This window comes from Vombatus ursinus, unplaced genomic scaffold, assembly GCF_900497805.2.
Source record: "Vombatus ursinus unplaced genomic scaffold, bare-nosed wombat genome assembly UNPS02014818.1, whole genome shotgun sequence".
Lineage (NCBI taxonomy): Eukaryota > Metazoa > Chordata > Mammalia > Diprotodontia > Vombatidae > Vombatus > Vombatus ursinus.
The window spans coordinates 48244873-48263536 of NW_020954596.1; the positions used below are offsets into that span (position 1 = coordinate 48244873).

General features: G+C 34.9%; 1 protein-coding gene across 1 annotated transcript in view; it reads right to left on the bottom strand.

Annotated features, from left to right (window-relative positions):
- Positions 1-18664, bottom strand: part of LOC114023500 (WD repeat-containing protein 19-like) — a 181736-nt gene that overhangs the window by 86769 nt on the left and 76303 nt on the right. The window contains exons 18-21 of the mRNA XM_027836165.1: positions 14977-15136; positions 3085-3195; positions 2535-2644; positions 446-503 (exon numbers count right to left, since the gene is read on the bottom strand). Of these exons, the coding sequence (XP_027691966.1) occupies positions 446-503; positions 2535-2644; positions 3085-3195; positions 14977-15136 (439 nt within the window). The remainder of the gene's footprint in view (positions 1-445; positions 504-2534; positions 2645-3084; positions 3196-14976; positions 15137-18664) is intronic.

The following is an 18664-nucleotide window of genomic DNA, read 5'->3' on the forward strand; positions in this document are numbered from 1 at the left end:
GGACTTCCAAGCAGGCTGAACAGGCTAGAAATGATAGCTAGATTTTTTTGTTTGTTTTGCCAGGAAGGATGGCCAAGGGGATGTTAAAACATAGACATCATTCAAAAATAATTATTGAACAAGTGATATATTGCTATATTGGAGCAGGAGCTATGAAATGATCAGATTGAGCCTTCGGGTGAAACAGGAATTAAGATTTTACCTACGAATGAAAAGTTTGACTAGGATTAGACCTTGGAAGCAGGGGGCTATGGAAACTAATACTCATTTTTGTCTCTCTTAGTCATCTTTGAAAAATGAGTAATCTGACTCCATTTCATTGGTATAACTATATTTATATTCAAAGTAAATTCTACCAAATAGTTTACATACCAATCCCTGCTTTTATGCATTTCAGTAAACTTATGAGAGTAAATTGAATCTTACAATCAACCTTAAGTCTTACCTTATTGTTTCCAGTTATTCCTTTCTCATAGTGAGCCAAAGCATTTACATAATCACCCCTAAATGAAAATTAAATACATTTATTAATGTAAAGTTAATAGCAGGCACTGAGAGATTTCCTCCTTCATCCATTTGAGTGACTGGGGAGAAGAAATGGCATCTTAAGTTAACAATAACAATAGATGTTTACTGAATTGCATGGCAATGGGTAGAAACAGATAACTAGCTTCACTGAAAAGGAAAAACATGGAAGAGTAGGAAGTAGAGAAGAGGACAGTGGAGGTTTTGGTTTTATTTTCCATTGGAGAGATTCCACTGAAAAACAAGAGGTCCCTAAAGAATTGCCCTTACAAAACTGGGAGTCATAAGTAATGACAGGAAAGGGAGTTAGTAGGATTTATGGGAAAGGCATCTGACAAAGGAGCTCTTATATTCAAGACTTTTAAGAGACTCTGGGGATTTACATATATCTTTGGGATTAATGGTTATTTACTGAAAGGGATTTGTTTTGTTTTCCCCCTTCTAATAAAATTTTCTTCTGTAATATTGTGAATACTAGGTTTAATGAAAGGAAGCTGGTTTCAGTATGCTAATAGGTATCATGCATACATTTTTCCAGACTTCCCAGAGTGGGAGCCTAGTATAAGCCAGGACAGGGAGAAAATTCCTCAAAGGATAAGCATGCCTTCCTATCATAAAACTCTCTGATACAAAGGTTACAATAATTTTAAAATTAAACAGCAATGCAGATCATATGCAAATATATATTACTTCTGACCATGCCTCCTACTATATAATTCTTGTTCTACCCACATCTGAACACAGAGAAGTTACCTTTGGCAGTTACTGGAGCTACTTTCTTACCTTCAATTAAGCTGAGAAATAATTCAAAATTATAGAATGGGTAGACAGAAAAATTAGGAAAAGAAATGAGAGTAACACAAGAAAATTATGAAAAAAAGAATGAATAGCTTGGTAAAAGAGGCACAAAAATAAACACTGAAGAAAATAACACATTAAAAAATTAATTGTCCTAATGGCAAAAGAAACACAAAAATTCACTGATGAAAAGAATTCCTTAAAAAGTAGAATTGGCCAAAAAGAAAAAGGTACAAAAGCTAACTGAAGAAAATAATTCCTTAAAAATTAGAATTGGACAAGTGGAATCTAATGACTTTATGAGACATCAAGAAACAATAAAACAAAATGAAAATAATGAAAAAAATAGAAAAAAAGTGAAATATCTCATTGGAAAAACACCTGACCCAGAAAACAGATTGAGGACAGATAATTTAAGAATTACTAGACTACCTAAAAGCCATGATTAAAAAGGGGCCTAGATGTTTTATTTCAAGAAATTATCAAAGAAAACTGCCCTGATATCTTAGAACCAGAAGGTAAAAAAGAAATTAAAAGAATCTACCTATTACCTCCTGAAAGACATCCCAAAATGAAAACTCTCAGGAATATTATAGCCAAATTCCAGAGCTCCCAGGTCAAAATATTGCAAGAAGACAAAAAGAAACCATTCAGATACCATGGAGCCACAGTCAAAATCACACAAGATTTAGGCACTTCCACATTAAAGAAGCAGAGGGCTTGGAATATGATATTCCAAAAGGAAAAGGAGCTAGGATTACAATAAAGGAAAAGTTAAATGAGTTATAGAAGGAAACAGATGGTAAAAGGACACTAGTGGGGAACTTCAATTTACCCCTCTCAAAACTAAATAAATCTAACTATAAAATAAATAAGGAGTTAAGAAGATAATAGAATTTTAGAAAAGTTAGATATGATAGACCTCTGGAGAAAATAGAATAGAAACAGAAAGGAGTATATCTTTTTCGTATGTATACATAGCACTTTCACAAACACTAATTGCTACTAGTGACTAATCAAGCAACCAACTTACAGACAAAACCTGTTTGTAAGTTGGATATAGCCTGTATGTCCTCTACGGTTCTTCAATATAAATCAGTATCTTTATAAGCATACTAATAACTATGTTTCTCTATCAATATTCAAGTATCCTGAGAATATTACTTTTTAAAGATTTTTTATATTAGTGCTTTAAATAAAATAGAACATACGTAAATTCCAACTGAATAGCATACTCCTTTGATATGAATGAAATCTGGTCTGGGGCCAAACATTTGGCTAGTTGAAGTGCACTGTCCCAATGCTGCAAATCTCGCCTCATCTGTTATCCAAAGAAATTTTTATTATCAAAATTTAAATTCAATAAACAAAAAAAAAGCATGGCAAAGGGAAAACTTTAAGCAAGCAAAATATAACATGAATAACATAGATCTGTTAAACAATGCCTCAGACTAGGAAAAAAATACAGGAAAAAAGTAGGAAAGTAAAATTTAAGAAAAAAAATCTTCCTTGAATCACATTTGCAAAATATCATCTGCCACATTGGCAGAATTTATGATGACTTACTTCTCATCTCATCATTTAGATAGATCTACAGAGTAACTTCAGGCACAGGAATAGGGGAAATAGTCCAGAAAATTAAATTAATTTTATATAATATAACGAAAAAAAGGTTATTTCCTATCTAACATGATACTTAAATTTATGGAAATCCCCTTAATTATCAATTACTAATAAATGAATGAGAGAATAAATAGGTACTTCAAGTGCTGCAGCAGGACAACTGGATGCCAGATATAGATCTTGTGCCAAATTGAAATCATTAGTAAACATGGCAAGATGGCCTGCTAACAAGTTGTGATCTTCTATTCCCTATAAATAGAAATAAATGTTAGTTGTACTGGAAAGTAGGGTTTTTTATTTTTAATAGTATTTTTATTTTTTCCAGTTACATGTAAAGACAATTTTTAACATCCATTTTTATAAAATTTTAAATTCCAGATTTCCTCCCTAGGATGTAAGCAATTTGATATAGGTTATATATGTGCAATCATGTAAAACATATTTCTGTATATTAGTCATGTTGTGAAAAAAAGAAACAGAACAAAAGGAAAAAAACACGAAATAAAATTTAAAAGTGAAAATAGCATAGTTTAATCTGCATTCAGACTCCATCAGTTCTTTCTCTGGATGTGGACAGCATTTTCCATCATGAGTCATTTGGAATTGTCTTGGATCATTAAGCTAAGTCAACCGTAGCTGATCATTGCACAATGTTGTTATTACTATGTATAGTGTTCTTTTGGTTCTGTTAACTTCACTTTGCATCAGTTCTTGTAAGTCTTCCCAAGTTTTCCTGAAATCAGTCTGCTTGTCATTTCTTATATCACAATAATATTCTATTACATTCATATGCCACAACTTGTTTAGCCGTTCACCAATAGATGGGCATCCCCTTAATTTCCAATTCTTGGCCACCACAAAAAGAGCTACTACAAATATTTTTGTACATGTAGGTCCTTTTACCTTTTTTTTAAATCTCTATACCTAGTAGTGGTATTGCTGAATCAAAGGGTATGCCCAGTTTGATTGCCCTTCGGGCATAGTTCCAAGTTGTTCTCCAAATGGTTGGACCAGTTCACAATTTCACCAACAGTACATTAGCGTGTCCTGATTTTCCCACACTTTCTCCAACATTTATTATTTTCCTTTTCTGTCATATTAGCCAAACTGATAGGTGTGAGATGGTACCTCAGAGTTTTTATTTCTCTAATCAGTAGTGATTTAGAGGATTTTTTTGATATGACTATAGATAGCTTTGATTTCTTCATCTGAAAACTGCCTGTTCATATCCTTTGACCATTTATCAATTGGGGAATGACTTGTACTTTTATAAATTTGACTTACTTCTCTATATATTTAAGAAATGAGGTCTTTATCAGAGATGCTTGCTATAAAAACTGTTCTCCAGCTTTCTGCTTTCCTTCTAATCTTGGTCACAGTGGTTTTGTTTGTGGAAAAAAATTTTTATTTAATATAATCAAAATTATGCATTTTACATCTCAATGTTTTCTATCTCTTGTTTGGTCATAAAGTCTTCCCTTCTCCATAGATCTGACAGGTAAACTATTTCTTGCTCTCCTAATTTGCTTATAGTATCACCCTTTATATCTAAATCATGTACCCATTTCAACCCTATCTTGATATACATTGTGAGATGTTGGTCTATATCTAGTTTCTGCCATATCATTTTTCAGTTTTCCCAGCAGTTTTTGTCAAATAATGAGTTCTATCCCAAAAGCTGGGGTCTTTGGGTTTATTAAACACTAGATTACTATGGTCATTTACTACTGTGTCTTATATACCTAATCTATTCCACTGATCCACCATTGTTTCTTAGCCAGTACCAGATAGTTTTGATGACTGCCACTTTGTAACAAAATTTTAGATCCGGTTCAGCTAGACCACTTTCTTTTGCATTTGTTTTCATTAATTCCCTTGATATTCTTGACTTTTTGTTCTTCCAGATAAATTTTATTATTTTTCCTAGCTCTACAAAATGATTCTTTGGTAGTTTGATTGTTATGGCACTGAATAAGTAAATTAACTTAGGTAGAACTGTCACTTTTATTAACATTGTTTTGGCCTACCCATAAGCAATTGATATTTTTCAATTGCTCAAATTTGACTTTACTTATGTGAAAACTGTTTTGTAACTGTATTTCTATAGTCCCTGGGCTTGTCTTGGTAGGTAGATTCCAAAGTATTTTGAATTGTCTACAATTATTTTAAATGGAATTTCTCTTTCTATCTCTCCCTGCTGGACTTTATTGGTAATATACAGAAATGCTGATGATAAATTGTAAGTTTATTTTATATCCTGCAACATTGCTAAAGTTAATTATTTCAAGTAGTTTTTTAGTTGATTCTCTAGGATTTTCTAAGTTTACCATCATATAATCTGTAGAGTGATAGTTTTGTTTCCTTATCACCTGTCCTAATTCCTTCAATTTTTTTTCTTGTCTTATTACTAAAGCTAGCATTTCTGGTACAATATTGAATAATAGTGATGATAATAGATATCCTTGCTTCACCCCTGATCTTACTAGGAAGGTTTGTAGCTTATCCCCATTAAAGATAATGCTTACTGACGGTTTTAGATAGATACCACTCATCATTTTAAGGAAAGCTCCATTTATTCCTATGGTCTCCAGTGTTTCTAATAGGAATGGGTGTTGTATTTTGTCAAAAGTTTTTTCTGCATCTATTGAGATAATCATATTATTTTTGTTGGTTTTGTTATTGATATGATCAATTATCCTTAAAGTTGAACTACCCTACATTCCTGATATAAATCCCACCTATTCTTAGTGTATGATCCTGGTGACATATTTCTGTCATCTCTTTGCTAGTATTTTATTCAAAAATTTTGCATCTATATTCATTAGGGAAATTGGTCTATAGTTTTCTTTGTTTTGGCTTTCTCTAGTTTAGGTATCAGCACTGTATCTGTTTTATAAAAGGAATTTGGTAGAATTCCTTCTTCCCCTATTTTTCCAAATAGTTTATATCATACTGGAATTAGTTGTTCCTTGAAACACTAATGCATTTTTGGTGGAGTTGTGAACTGATCCAACCATTCTGGAAAGCAATTTGGAACTATCTCAAAGGGCAAACCTTTGATCCAGCTATACCACTTACAGGTCTGTATCCCAAGATCATAAAAAAAGGGAAAAGGACTCATACGTACAAAAATATTTATAGCAGCTCTTTTTGTGTTGGCAAAGAATTGGAAATTTGGGGGATGTCTATCAATTGGGGGATGGCTGGACAAGTTGTGGTATATGAATGTAATGGAATACTATTGCTCTATAAGAAACGATGAGCAGGCAGACTTCAGATAAACATGGAAAGACTTACATGAACTGATGCTGAGTGAAGTGAGTGAACATCAAGAGGAAGGAGAACATCATACACAGTAACAGCAACATTGTGCAAGGAACAACTTTGATAGACTTAGCTCTTCTCAGCAGTACAATGATCTAAGACAATTCCAAAAGACTACTGATGCAAAATGCTATCTACATCCAGAGAAATAACTGTGGAGTCTGAATGCAGATTGAAACACACTATTTTCACCTTTTTGTTTTGTTTCATTTTTCCTGTGGTTTTTCTCTTTTGTTCTGATTCTTCTTTCACAACATGACTAATGTGAAAATATGCTTAATATGATTGTATATGTATAGCCTATATCAGATTGCATGCCATCTTGGGGAGGGGAGAGAGGAAGAAGGGAGAAAAAAATTTGGAACTCAAAATCTTATAAAAGTGAATTATGAAAACTAAAAAAAAATTTTAAGGAATTAGTAGTTCTTTAAGTGTTTGGTAGAATTCACTAAAATCCATCTAGCCCTGGGGATTTTTTTCATAGGGAGTTTCCTGATGGTTTTTTCAATTTTTTTTTTCTAAAATGAGGTTATCTAAGTATTCTATTTCCTCTTTTGTTAATATGGGCATTTTATAGTTTTGTAAATATTCATCGATTTCCCTTAGATTGTCAGATTTATTGGCATACAGTTGGGCAAAATAGCTCCTAATTATTGTTTTAATTTCCTCTTCGTTGGTGATTAATTAATTCTTTGCATTTTTGATACTGGTAATTTGGTTTTCTTCTTTATTTCTTTTAAATGAAATTAATCAATGGTTTACCTATTTTATTGGTTTTTTTATAAAACCAGCTGTCAGTTTTATTTATTAGTTTGATGATTTTCTTACTTTTGATTTTATTAATCTCTCCTTTAATAACCTCCTTTTCAAGTTATAATTTTAGTGTTTAATTGGGGATTTTTAACTTGTTCTTTTTCTAGTTTTTTTAGTTGCATGCCCAATTTGTTAATCTGCTCTTTCTCTGTTTTATGGATGTAAGCATTTCAAGGTATAAATCTACCCTAAGTACTGCTTTGGTTGCATCCCATAAATTTTGATATGTTGTCTCATCATTTTCTTTGATGAAATCATTGATTGTTTCTATGATTTGTTTTTTGACCCACTCATTCATTAGGATTAGGTTATTTAGTTTCCAATTAATTTTAATCTATATTTCCATGACCCTTTCTTAAATGTAATTTTTATTGCATCATGATATGAAAAGGATGCATTTAATATTTCTGCCTTTCAGCATTTGATTGTAAGGTTTATTAATGCCCTAATACATTGTGTGTATCACTGACAAAAAAAGCTATATTCATTTCTAGTACCATTCAATTTTCTCCAGAGGTCTATCATATATAACTTCTCTAAAATTTTATTCACCTCCTTAAATTCTTTCTTGTTTATTTTGTGGTTTGATTTATCTAGTTCTGAGAGGGGAAAGTTGAGGTCCCCCACTAGGACAATTTTTCTGTCTAATTCCTCCTGTAACTCATTTAAATTCTCCTTTAGAAATCTGCGTGCTATACTATTTGGTGCATATATGTTTAGTATTAATATTATTTCATTGTCTATGGTATCTTTTAGCAAGATGTAGTTTCCTTCCTTGACTCTTTTAATTAGATCTAGTTTTGTTTTTGCTTTGTCTGACATCATGATTGCTACCCCTACTTTTTTTTTCACTTCACCAGATGCATAACATATTCTGCTTTAGCCTTTTACCTTTACTCTAAGTATGTGTTTCTGCTTCAAATGGGTTTCTTGTAAACAATATATTATCAGATTCTGGTTTCTAATCCACTCTGCTGTTTCCATTTTATGAGTGAATTCATCCCATTCATATTCACAGTTATGATTACTAACTGTATTTCCCTTTATTCTATTTTTTCCCTGTTTATACTCCTTTCACCCTATCCCTCCTCAACAGTTTTGCTTCTGACCACCTCACTTAATCTGTTCTACCTTCTATCAGCCCCCCAACATGTTTTCTTGGCCCACCCTCCTACTTCCCTAAAGGGCAGATAGATTTCTAGACCCAACAGTGTATATGCTGTTTCCTCTATGAGCCAAATCAGATGAGAGTAAGGTTCAAACAATGCTCAAACCTCTCCCTTCTTTCCCTCCAGTGTAACAGGTCTTTGTGCCTCTTCATGTGATATAATTTACTCTACTTTTCCTCTCCTTTCCCTCTTCTTCCAGTGCAATCTTCTTTCTCGCCCCTTAACATTTTTATATTACCCTATCAAAGTCTAAAAATTCAAAGTCAAAAAATACTTGTACCCTCTGTCTATGTGTACTCCTTCTAACTGTCCTAACAAATACAGTTCTTAAGAGTTGCAAGTATTATCTTCCCGTGTAGGAATGTAAACAGTTTAACCTTATTGAATAACATGTATTTTCTTTCCTGTTTACCTTTTTATGCTTCCCCTGAGTCTTGTATTTGAAAACTGAATTTTCTGTTCAGCGCTGATCTTTTCATCAGGAATGCTTGAAAGTTCCCTATTTCATTGAATGTCCATTTTTCTCCTGAAAGATTATGCTCAGTTTTTCTGGGTAATTGATTCTTGGTTGTAATCCAAACTCTTTTTGCCTTCTGAAAGATCATATTCCAAGCCTTCAGATCCTTTAATGTAGAAGCGGCTAAATACTATGTAATCCTGACTGTGTCTCCTCAATATTTGAATTGTTTCTTTCTGGCTACTTGCAGTATTTTCTCCTTGACCTGAGAGTTCTGGAACTTGGCTATAATGAGAGTTTTCATTTTGGGATCTCTTTCAGAAGGTGTTTGGTGAATTCTTTCAATTTCTATTTTACCCTCTAGTTCTAGGATATTAGGGCAGTTTTTCTTCATAATTTATTGAAAGATGCTGTCCAGGCTCTTTTTTTTTTAATCATGGCTTTCAAGTAGTCTAATAATTCTTCAGTTATGTCTCCTGGATCTATTTCCCAGGTCAGTTGTTTTTCCAGTGAGGTAGTTTACATTTTCTTCTACCTTTTTCATTCTTTTGATTTTGTTTGATTGATTCTTGATATCTTCCAGTGGCCCAATTCTAGTTTTTAAAGAATTATTTTCTTCAGTGAGCTTTTTTAACCTCCTTTTCCACTTGGCCAACTCTATTTTTTAAGAAGTTGGTTTCCTCAGTGAATTTTTGTATCTTTTCCCATTTTTTGTGCTTCCTTTACTAAATTTTTGAGTCTTTTTTCATGATTCTCTTGCACAACTATCACTTTTTTACCCAATCTTCTACCTCCCTTATTTGCTTTTTAAAGTTCTTTTTGAGCTCTTCCAGTAGGACTTTTTTGGTCTGAGACCAATTTATATTTCTCTTTGAGGCTTCACATATAGGCATTTTGAAATTGTTGCCCTCTTCAGAGTTTGTGTTTTGATCTTCCTGGTCACATAGTAGCTCTCTATGGTCAGGGCTTTTTTGTTTGTTTGTTTTTTGCTCATTTTCCAGCCTATTTCATGACTTAAAGTTAAGCTCTATTCCCGGTGTAAAAAAGGCGCTGTCCCAAGCTTGTGCATCAGGGACCAGGGGTCTGGTCACTGGCTTGCTGTGCTGGGGCCTCGAGGGATGGTGGCTCACCTGTTGTGCCAGAAGGAGAACTCCAGGGTTGGTGGCTCACATACTGCACTGGGGTTTGAGGATTCACAACTGGCCCTCTGTGTCACTGGCCTGCTGAGCAGGGACCACAGGGCCTTGGTTGCTGATCTGTGCTGGGGCTAAGGGCCTCGTACTGGCTTGCCTGGACATGACCTGCACTGGGCTGGGCTCCCCTTTTACCCAAGCAAGACATACCTTTCCTGTGGTCCTTTTAAGTTATCCTGGGCTAGAAAATTGTTTCACTCTGTGCTTTTGTGGGTTCTGTTGCTCCAGAATTCATTTTGAGGTTTGATTTTAAGTTGTTTTGAGGGAAATTGGGGAGAGCTCAGGCAACTTCCTGCTTTTTCCCTAATATCTTGGCTCCACTCTGGAAAGTAGATTTAGTATATAAAGTATTCAGTCTTTAAGAGACATCATGGTATGGTGGCAGGAGTACTGGATATGGAGTCAAAAGTCCTACATTTGAATTCTGATTCTTTTTTTTAATTAATAAATTTATTTATTTTTAGTTTTCAACATTTATTTCCACAAGATTTTGAGTTCCAAATTTTCACCCCATCTCATCCCTCCCCCACCCCAAGATGGCATGCATTCTGAATACCCCTTCCCCTAGTCTGCCTTCCCTTCTATTTCTTCCCCCCTTCTCTTATCCCCTTCCCCTTCTATTTTCCTGTAGGTGAATTCTGATTCTGCCATGCACTAACTGTGTGACCTTGGGCAAATCCCATGACCTCTAAGGTATCTTCTATCTCTAAGCCTAAGATCCTGTAAGTAATAAAATCATAGGGCTTTGTACTTTTTAATGTAACATGCCGTTACATAATTTGCTATATTGCATTTTTATTGTGAGACTGAGAATTGCCTAATTGCACTAAGAACATGGAGTCAATTCAATTTAATTCAACAAATATTTATTTAATGCAAAGTACTGTGAGAGGCTCTGGGAATACAAAGAAAAAAAAAACTGAACAGTCCAAGTCTTAAAAGAATTTATATTCTAGTGGGGTAATACAACATTTACACAGATAAGTAAATGCAATGTAATTTAAGGGAAAAAGCACTAATTAATAGCAGGGAAAGGATTAGAACTGCCTATTAGACATATCTAATTGGATATCCCACATGCATCTCAAACTCAACATGTCCAACACAGAACTCATTATTTTTCCCCAAAATTTGGTAGTGTTCAGTTATTCAGTCATGTCTGACTCTTCATGACATCATAGACTAGTCCTAGACTAGCACGCCAGTCCCTTCTACCCTCTACTATCTCTCAAAGTCTGTCCAAGTTCACATTCATTGTTTCCATGACACTATCCATCTCATCCTCTCCCATCCTTTTTTCCTTCTGCCTTCGATCTTTCCCAACATCAGAGTCTTTTCCAATGAGTCCTGTCTTCTCATTATATGGCAGAAGTATTTAAGTTTCAGCTTCAGTATTTGATCTTCCAGTGAATAACCTGAATTTCTTTAAATATTGACTAATTTGATCACCTTATTGTCCAAGCGATTCTCAAAAGTCTTCTCCAGCACCACAATTTGAAAGTGTCAATTCTGCAGTACTCAGCTTTCCTTATAGTCCATATATTGCTCCTGGGAAAACCATAGCTTTGACTATATGGACCTCTATGGGCAAGGTAATGTCTCTGTTTTTTAGTATGCTATCCAGATCTTCCATAGCCTCCCTTCCAAGAAGTAAGCATCATGGATGCAGTAACCATCTGAAGTGATCTTTGCGCCTGAGAATATAACATCTGACACTGTTTCCATTTCTTCTCCCTCTACATGCCAGGAAGTGATGGGACCAATTGTCATGATCTTATTTTTTTTGTTAAGCTGCAAGCCAGCTTTTTTTTTTTCAAGTCAGCTTTTATGACTTTATGATACCACTGTGATGGCAGAAAGTGAAGAAGAATTAAGAAGCCTCTTGATGAGGGTTAAAGAGGAGAGCAGACTTTATGAAAGTCCAACTCCAAAGAACAATTTACTCGTTACAACTCCAAAATTCTACTCTGAGACGGTTGACATTTCTCCCATCATTCTTAATTCTGGCTTTTGATTCATCCAGTCTAGCATTTCACATGCTGTACTCAGCATATAAGTCAAATAAATAAAGTGACAATATATGGCTTTGTCATACTCCTTTTCCAATCTTAAACCAGTCATTTGTTCCATGTTCGGTTCTAACTGTTGCTTGTTGGCCCACATACAGGTTCTTCAGGAGCCAAGTAAGATGATCTGGTACTCCCATCTCTGAAGATTTGCCACATTTTATTGTGATTCACATAGTCAAAGGTTTAAGTGTAGTCAATGAAGCAATAGGTGTTTTTCTGGAACTTCCTTGCTTTCTCCATAATCCAGTAAATGTTGACAATTTGGTCTCTAGTTCCTCTGCCTCTTCAAAAACCAGCCTGATCTTCTGGTAATTCTCAGTTCACATATTGCTGAAGTCTACCTTGCAGAATCTTAACCTTGCTGGCATGTGAAATGAGTATAATTGTTTGGTAATTTGAACATTCCTCAGCATGGTCCTTCTTTAGAATTGGAATGTAAACTGATCTTTTCCAATCCTGTAGCCACTGTGGAGTTTTCCAAATTTGCTGGCATATTGATTGCAGCAGTTTAACAGCATCATCTTTTAGGATTTTAAATAGCTCAGCTGGAATTCCATCCTCAAAACTTACCCCTCTTCTAAATTTCCTTATTACTGTTGAAGACATTATCACCTTTATAGTCAGTTACATAAGGTTCAGTGTTAGCCTCACTCCTCACTCATGCCATATATCTAATCAGCAGCCAGATCCTATTGTTTTTAAGGAACTGTACTGAGTCTAAAATTTCTCAGCCTCATCCTTCCTTTGAAACTTTACTCATATGAGCCATAAATGAAGGAGAATAGTGGCAGGATATGAATAATTTAATTGAAACAATTAGGAATTGCCAGATCTTTTAAATTATAATAGTCATGAGCTTCATACAGTCTTCTCATTTATAATCCTATGCCACCTTTCCAGACAATTCTAGAGGACTGTGCCAACAATATAACTCAGGAGACTTGGTCTTAAAGGATTTTATCCAAGGATATTAAGCAAGGGTCCCACACCAACAATGCTAAAACCTTGGTAGCAGCACTTTTGTAGTATCAAAACACTGGAAATCAATAACAAGCATTTATTAAGCATCCACTATGTGCCAGACACGTAAGGCAAAAGGGCAGCTAGAAGGCACAATAGAAAGAGTGTCAAGCCTAGACTCAGGAAGACTCAATTTCCTGAGTTAAAATCTGGCCTCAGGCATAGACTAGCTGTGTGACCCTAGGCAAGTCATTTCACCCTGTTTGCCTCAGTTTCTTCATCTGCAAAATGAGCTGGAGAAGATAATGGCAAGCACTCCAGTATCTTTGCCAAGAAAATTCCAAATGGGGTCACAAAGAGTTGGATACAACTTACCAACAAAATGTGCCAGGCACTGTGCTACAAAATACAAAAACAAAAAAGAGGACACAAAAGCAAAAACGAAGAAACAGTTCCTGTCCTCAAAGAGCTTACATTCAATTGGAAACAAAGTGGGTATACATCAACTGGGAAAAGGCAGAAGAAATGTGGCATATGAATGTAATCAAAGATTATTACACTGTAAGAGACAGTAAATAATTAATGAAGTCCCTCTTTAACTTCTACTACCTAGAATCCTTGGCTTCTTTCAAGAATTAGGTCAAGTGCCACCTATTTGAGGCCTATCATGATCCCCCGCTGTAAGTGCCCTACCACCAAAATTACTTTGTATTTATTTGTTATATATTTTATACTTATTTATCCATGGACATATTTTCTCCCAATATAATGCAGGCTCCCTGAGGGCAGAGATTGTTTCGTTTTTCTCTTTGTTTCCAAGTACTTGGCACAGTGCTTTTTCACTTGTGGGTACTTAGTAACTACTTTTTGAATGGGGAAAAAAAAATTTCAAGAAACATCCTGGAAAATTTGTGTAAACCAATGCAGATTGAAGGCACAAGGAGGAGAGCAATATTCACAATGATCATAATAACATGAATGAAAACACTATAAAACATATGAATTCAGGTTAAATCCAATTAACGTTGTTGGTTCTAGATCAGTTGTGTCAAACTCAAATAGAAATGGATAGCTGCAGGTACAACAAATTAACATTATTTATATCGTATTGTATTTTTATTTATTTTGTATGACATTTCCCAATTACATTTAAATCTAGTTCAAGCCACTTGGGAAATTTGCAGCCCACCTGTGGTCTGTAGTAGTGCCTGGAGTTTGACACCCATGTTCTAGATTATAAATAATGAAACATAGCTTCCACTTCTTGTGAAGGGGCAAAGGGTAAAATGAAACTGTAGATGTCAAATGTCACATATATTGACAGTCATGGCCCTTTTTAGTAACACCCTTCCCCATGATTTTCTCTATTCCCTCACGCCTTCTCTTGGTTACCCATAGTTCCCCACTTCAGTGACTTACAGAAAGCTTTTCTTCCAGCATTCTCTCAACCTTTACCTTTTCATTTTCCCTAATTAAAATGTACCTTTTCTACAATGTTAATCCCTCCAGGCCCTGTTCTCTGCTAAGTGGTAATGGATTTAAATTAGACAAATTAATCTATGCTAATACATTGGCTAACTGATATACGTCCCTCTGAGGTAATCTAATAACATGGATGATAGAATGTTAGAACTGGAAGGGACCTTAAAGATTATCTAGTCTAAACCTAGTATTTTATAGATGCAAATATTCAGGCTTAGAATGACCGTGACTTTTGTAAGGTCACACACTGGACCTTAGGTTTTCTAACTGCTAATCCAATATTCTCTCCCCTAAAACATATTTTAACCCAATTAAATTACATATTTTCAAGAATTCCCTTAAGAAATGACCCCCAAAACAGAAATTTCAGACATTTCGGGTCAATGGAGAAAATGTAACTGGACAGAATATCCTTTCAGGACCATTCAAATCACATCACATAGGCAGTTCCTCATTATTCTTATTTGTAAGGTTATCCCTATATTTAACTAATAACAACATAATCACACTAAGCTGTCTTTTCCCATATTCTCACACAACATATGTAAATTTCAATAACTTACTTTTATTTGTTCCAATGACATCACCATCCCAACATTTCTAATTGTACGATACACACGTGTGGCAAATTCCACTTCCATGTGATGCAGACAGGCACTGCCCAATTCATTCCAAGCAGATGTTTCATTCAGAAGTTTGCATACTTCCCATGCTTCAGAAAATCTATAGTAGGCAGAAGAAATTTATTTGTCCAGTTACATTAGGGGACTGCAGTATACGTATTGATGTCCCCTCAAATCCCTTAATAATATCTCAATTCTTCAATCTCTTCAACTCCCTACTCTTCCACTCCACCTGTTACACACAGGAATGGTCATGTCCCAAAGGCATCTCAAAGTCAGCAGGTCCAAAATTAAGCTCATTATCTTTTCCCAAAAAACTACCCCTGTTTCAAATTTCTCTCTTTATGTTACAAGAACCAGAAGTCACCATCTTTCCAGTCACCCATCACCCAAGTTCACAACCCCGGCATTATTCTCAACTCTTCATCCTCATTCACCCCACTTATCCAATCACTTGGTAAATCTTGTCATTTCTACCTCTAAAATGCCTCTTGCAAACATCATTTTTCTTTCTACTCACACAGCTACCACCCTATTTCAGGCCCTCATCATTTCTAGGTAGATATTCAAAATACTCTCCTATTTGATCTCCCTGACGAAAGTATCTCCTAACTCCAATCCATCCTCCATGAAGCTGCTAAAGTGATTTTCCTAAAGCTCAGACCTTACCAAGTCACTTCCAACTTAATAAACTTCAACAGCTTCCTATTGCCTTTAGGATCAAATATAGACTCTGTTTGCTTTCTAAAACTCTTCATAACCTGGTCCTGTCCTACCTTTCTGCCTTGGTATATATTACTCCCTTCCCAAACTCTTTGGTCCAGCCAGACTACCCTACTTACTCTTCCTCACATATGATACTCCTTCTCATATATGTGCCTTTGCACTGTCCCCCATCCCTGAAATTCATTTTCATTTCACCTCCACTTCTAAAAATGTCTAGCTTCCTTTGAAACTCAGCTCAAGCAGCCGCTTATACACAAAGTCTTTCCTCATCTCCCCTTCCCTGCATTGGTAGGGCCTTATCTACCAAAATGACCTTGTCTTCATTTTATATATGTTTCCATGTTATATCTCATGGCAGAATGTAAGTTCCTTGAGAAACTACTTCATTCTTGTATTTGTATTTCAGAATCCAGCAAAATACCTGGAATATATTAGGCATTTAAATGCTTATTGATCAATTGACACATGAGACAAAATCTTAATTCATAAATTAAGAATGAAGATTAGCATAAAAATTATTCCCTTGTTTGTTATAAAAATTCTTGATATGAAAACCTTACTTTAAAACACTATAGCCATGTGATATTCCGGAAGTCAAAGAAGCTAGGATTAAAAACAAGAATCACCTACCCAGCAAAACTGAGTATAATCCTTCAGAGGAAAAAATTGACATTCAATGAAATAGAAGACTTTCAAGTATTCTTGATGAAAAGACCAGTGCTGAATAGAAAATTTGGCTTTCAAATACAAGACTCAAAAGAAGCAAGAAAAGCTAAACAGGAAAGAGAAATCATAAGGGACTTATTAAAGTTGAACTGTTTACATTCATACATGGAAAGATGATATTTGTAACTTATGAGACTTTTCTCAATATTAGAAGGGTTGGAAGAAGTATACACACACACACACACAGAGGATACAAGGCAAATTGAATATGAAGGGATGATATCTAAAAAATAAAATTAAGGGGTGAGAAAGGATTATACTGGCATAAGGAGAAAGGGAAAGGTAGAATGGGGTAAATTATCTCACATAAAACAGATAAGAAAAAACTTTTACAGTAGAGGGGAAGAAGGGGAGGTGAGAGGGAATGAGTGAATCTTACTCTCATCAAATTTGGCTTAAGGAAGGAATAACACACACACTCAGTTGGGTATGTAAATCTATCTTACCCTACAGGAAAATAGGGGGAAAGGGGATAAGAGAGGGGGATGATAGAAGGGAGGGCAGAATGGGGGAGGGGGTAATCAGAAGCAAACACTTCTAAGGAGGGACAGGATCAAAGAAGAGAATAGAATAAACAGGGGACAGGATAGGATGGAAGGAAATATAGTTAGTTTTCCAGAACATGACTATAATGGAAGTGTTTTGCATGACTACACAGGTATAACCTATTATCAAGTTGCTTGCCTTCTCAATGAAGGTGGGTGGGGAGGAAGGGAAAGAATTTGGAACACAAAGTTTTAAAAACAAATGTTAAAAATTATTTTTACATGCAACTGGGAAATAAGATATACAGGCAATGGGGTATAGAAATCTATCCTGTCCTACAGGAAAATAGAAGGGAAAGGGCTATAAGGGGGTGGTGGTGATATTAGGGAAGACAGATTGGGGGAAGGGGTATTCAGAATGCACTCCATCTTGGGGTGGGGGGAGGGAAAAGATGAGGAGAAAATTTAGAATTCAAAATCTTTTGAAAGTGAATGTCAAAAACTATAAATTAGTTAATTATTTTTTTAAAAAGAACAACAATCATAAAACAATAAAAAATTAAAGTTGGAAAATTAAAAAGAACAAGTTTGACCTCAAAGAAGAAATTTGAGATAATATATCCTCCCATTCCCCAATTCATTTACAAAGGTTCCTAGGTATGGAACGTTTAATATAATGTCAGATTTAAAAAAGAAAAAAACACTATAGCCCTACAACATATGTGGACACAATAAAGGTTTATAGCTTTGGGATCAAGTGAAAATCATTGTATATATTCAGGTTTTCTCTTTCATTTATTTTAATATTTTCACTTTTCTCCATTATTCTTTCCTAAAATAATTTCCCTTTTGAAAATATCTTTGTTTTTTGTATAGCAATTTAGAAATCTGATATATCATATATACATATATATATTCACTATATTCATAGTGAATGCTATTCATAATAAAGAAGAAATCCTCAACTTACAAAAATTACAAAAGTTTACTTGTAACTAAGGCTATTACCACTGAAATAACATTATTAATGATAGTTAGGTTCTCAGGCTAGCCCACAAAAGCCTTTCAAATCCACAAGGGAGCTGAGTTATTGTACATTTGCAATGAAAATGAGTGGGAGGAAGGGAAAGGAAGAGAAGGGAATAAGCATTTATGAAGTATGTACTATGTGCCAGGTACTGTACTAACCACTTTTCAACTATTATCTCATTTAATCCTCATTAACAACACTGGAAGGTATGTATTATTATCATTTCCATTTAACAGCTGAAGAAACTGAGGCAGACAGAGGTTAAGTGACTTGCTCAGTGTCACACAACTATTAAGTATTTGAGTCTGGATTAGAACTCTGATTCTCTTTATTACAGGCCCAGTGTTCTGTGCACTATGGCACCCCCTGTGATACTAGTAATTAAGAAAAACAATAAGAAAGTCTTAAAACTCAACTGCAATTAAAGTATTTGAGGAAAAGGGCTTAACTAGAAAATGATAAGAATGGCAGAGCCTTTTGGAAAGTCTGACTCAGGTTTCAAGGTGAGGTTACACATCACTTTAGCAGTCAATGGCACTTGCTCTTTTACAGAATCTCAGAACTAGGAGAGAGTTTGGGGGAGTCTAGAAAAGTCACTGGAGCTCTCTTTCCCTTTACATTTTCCCCTCCTTCTGTGCCATCTAAAGAGAATATGCCAATA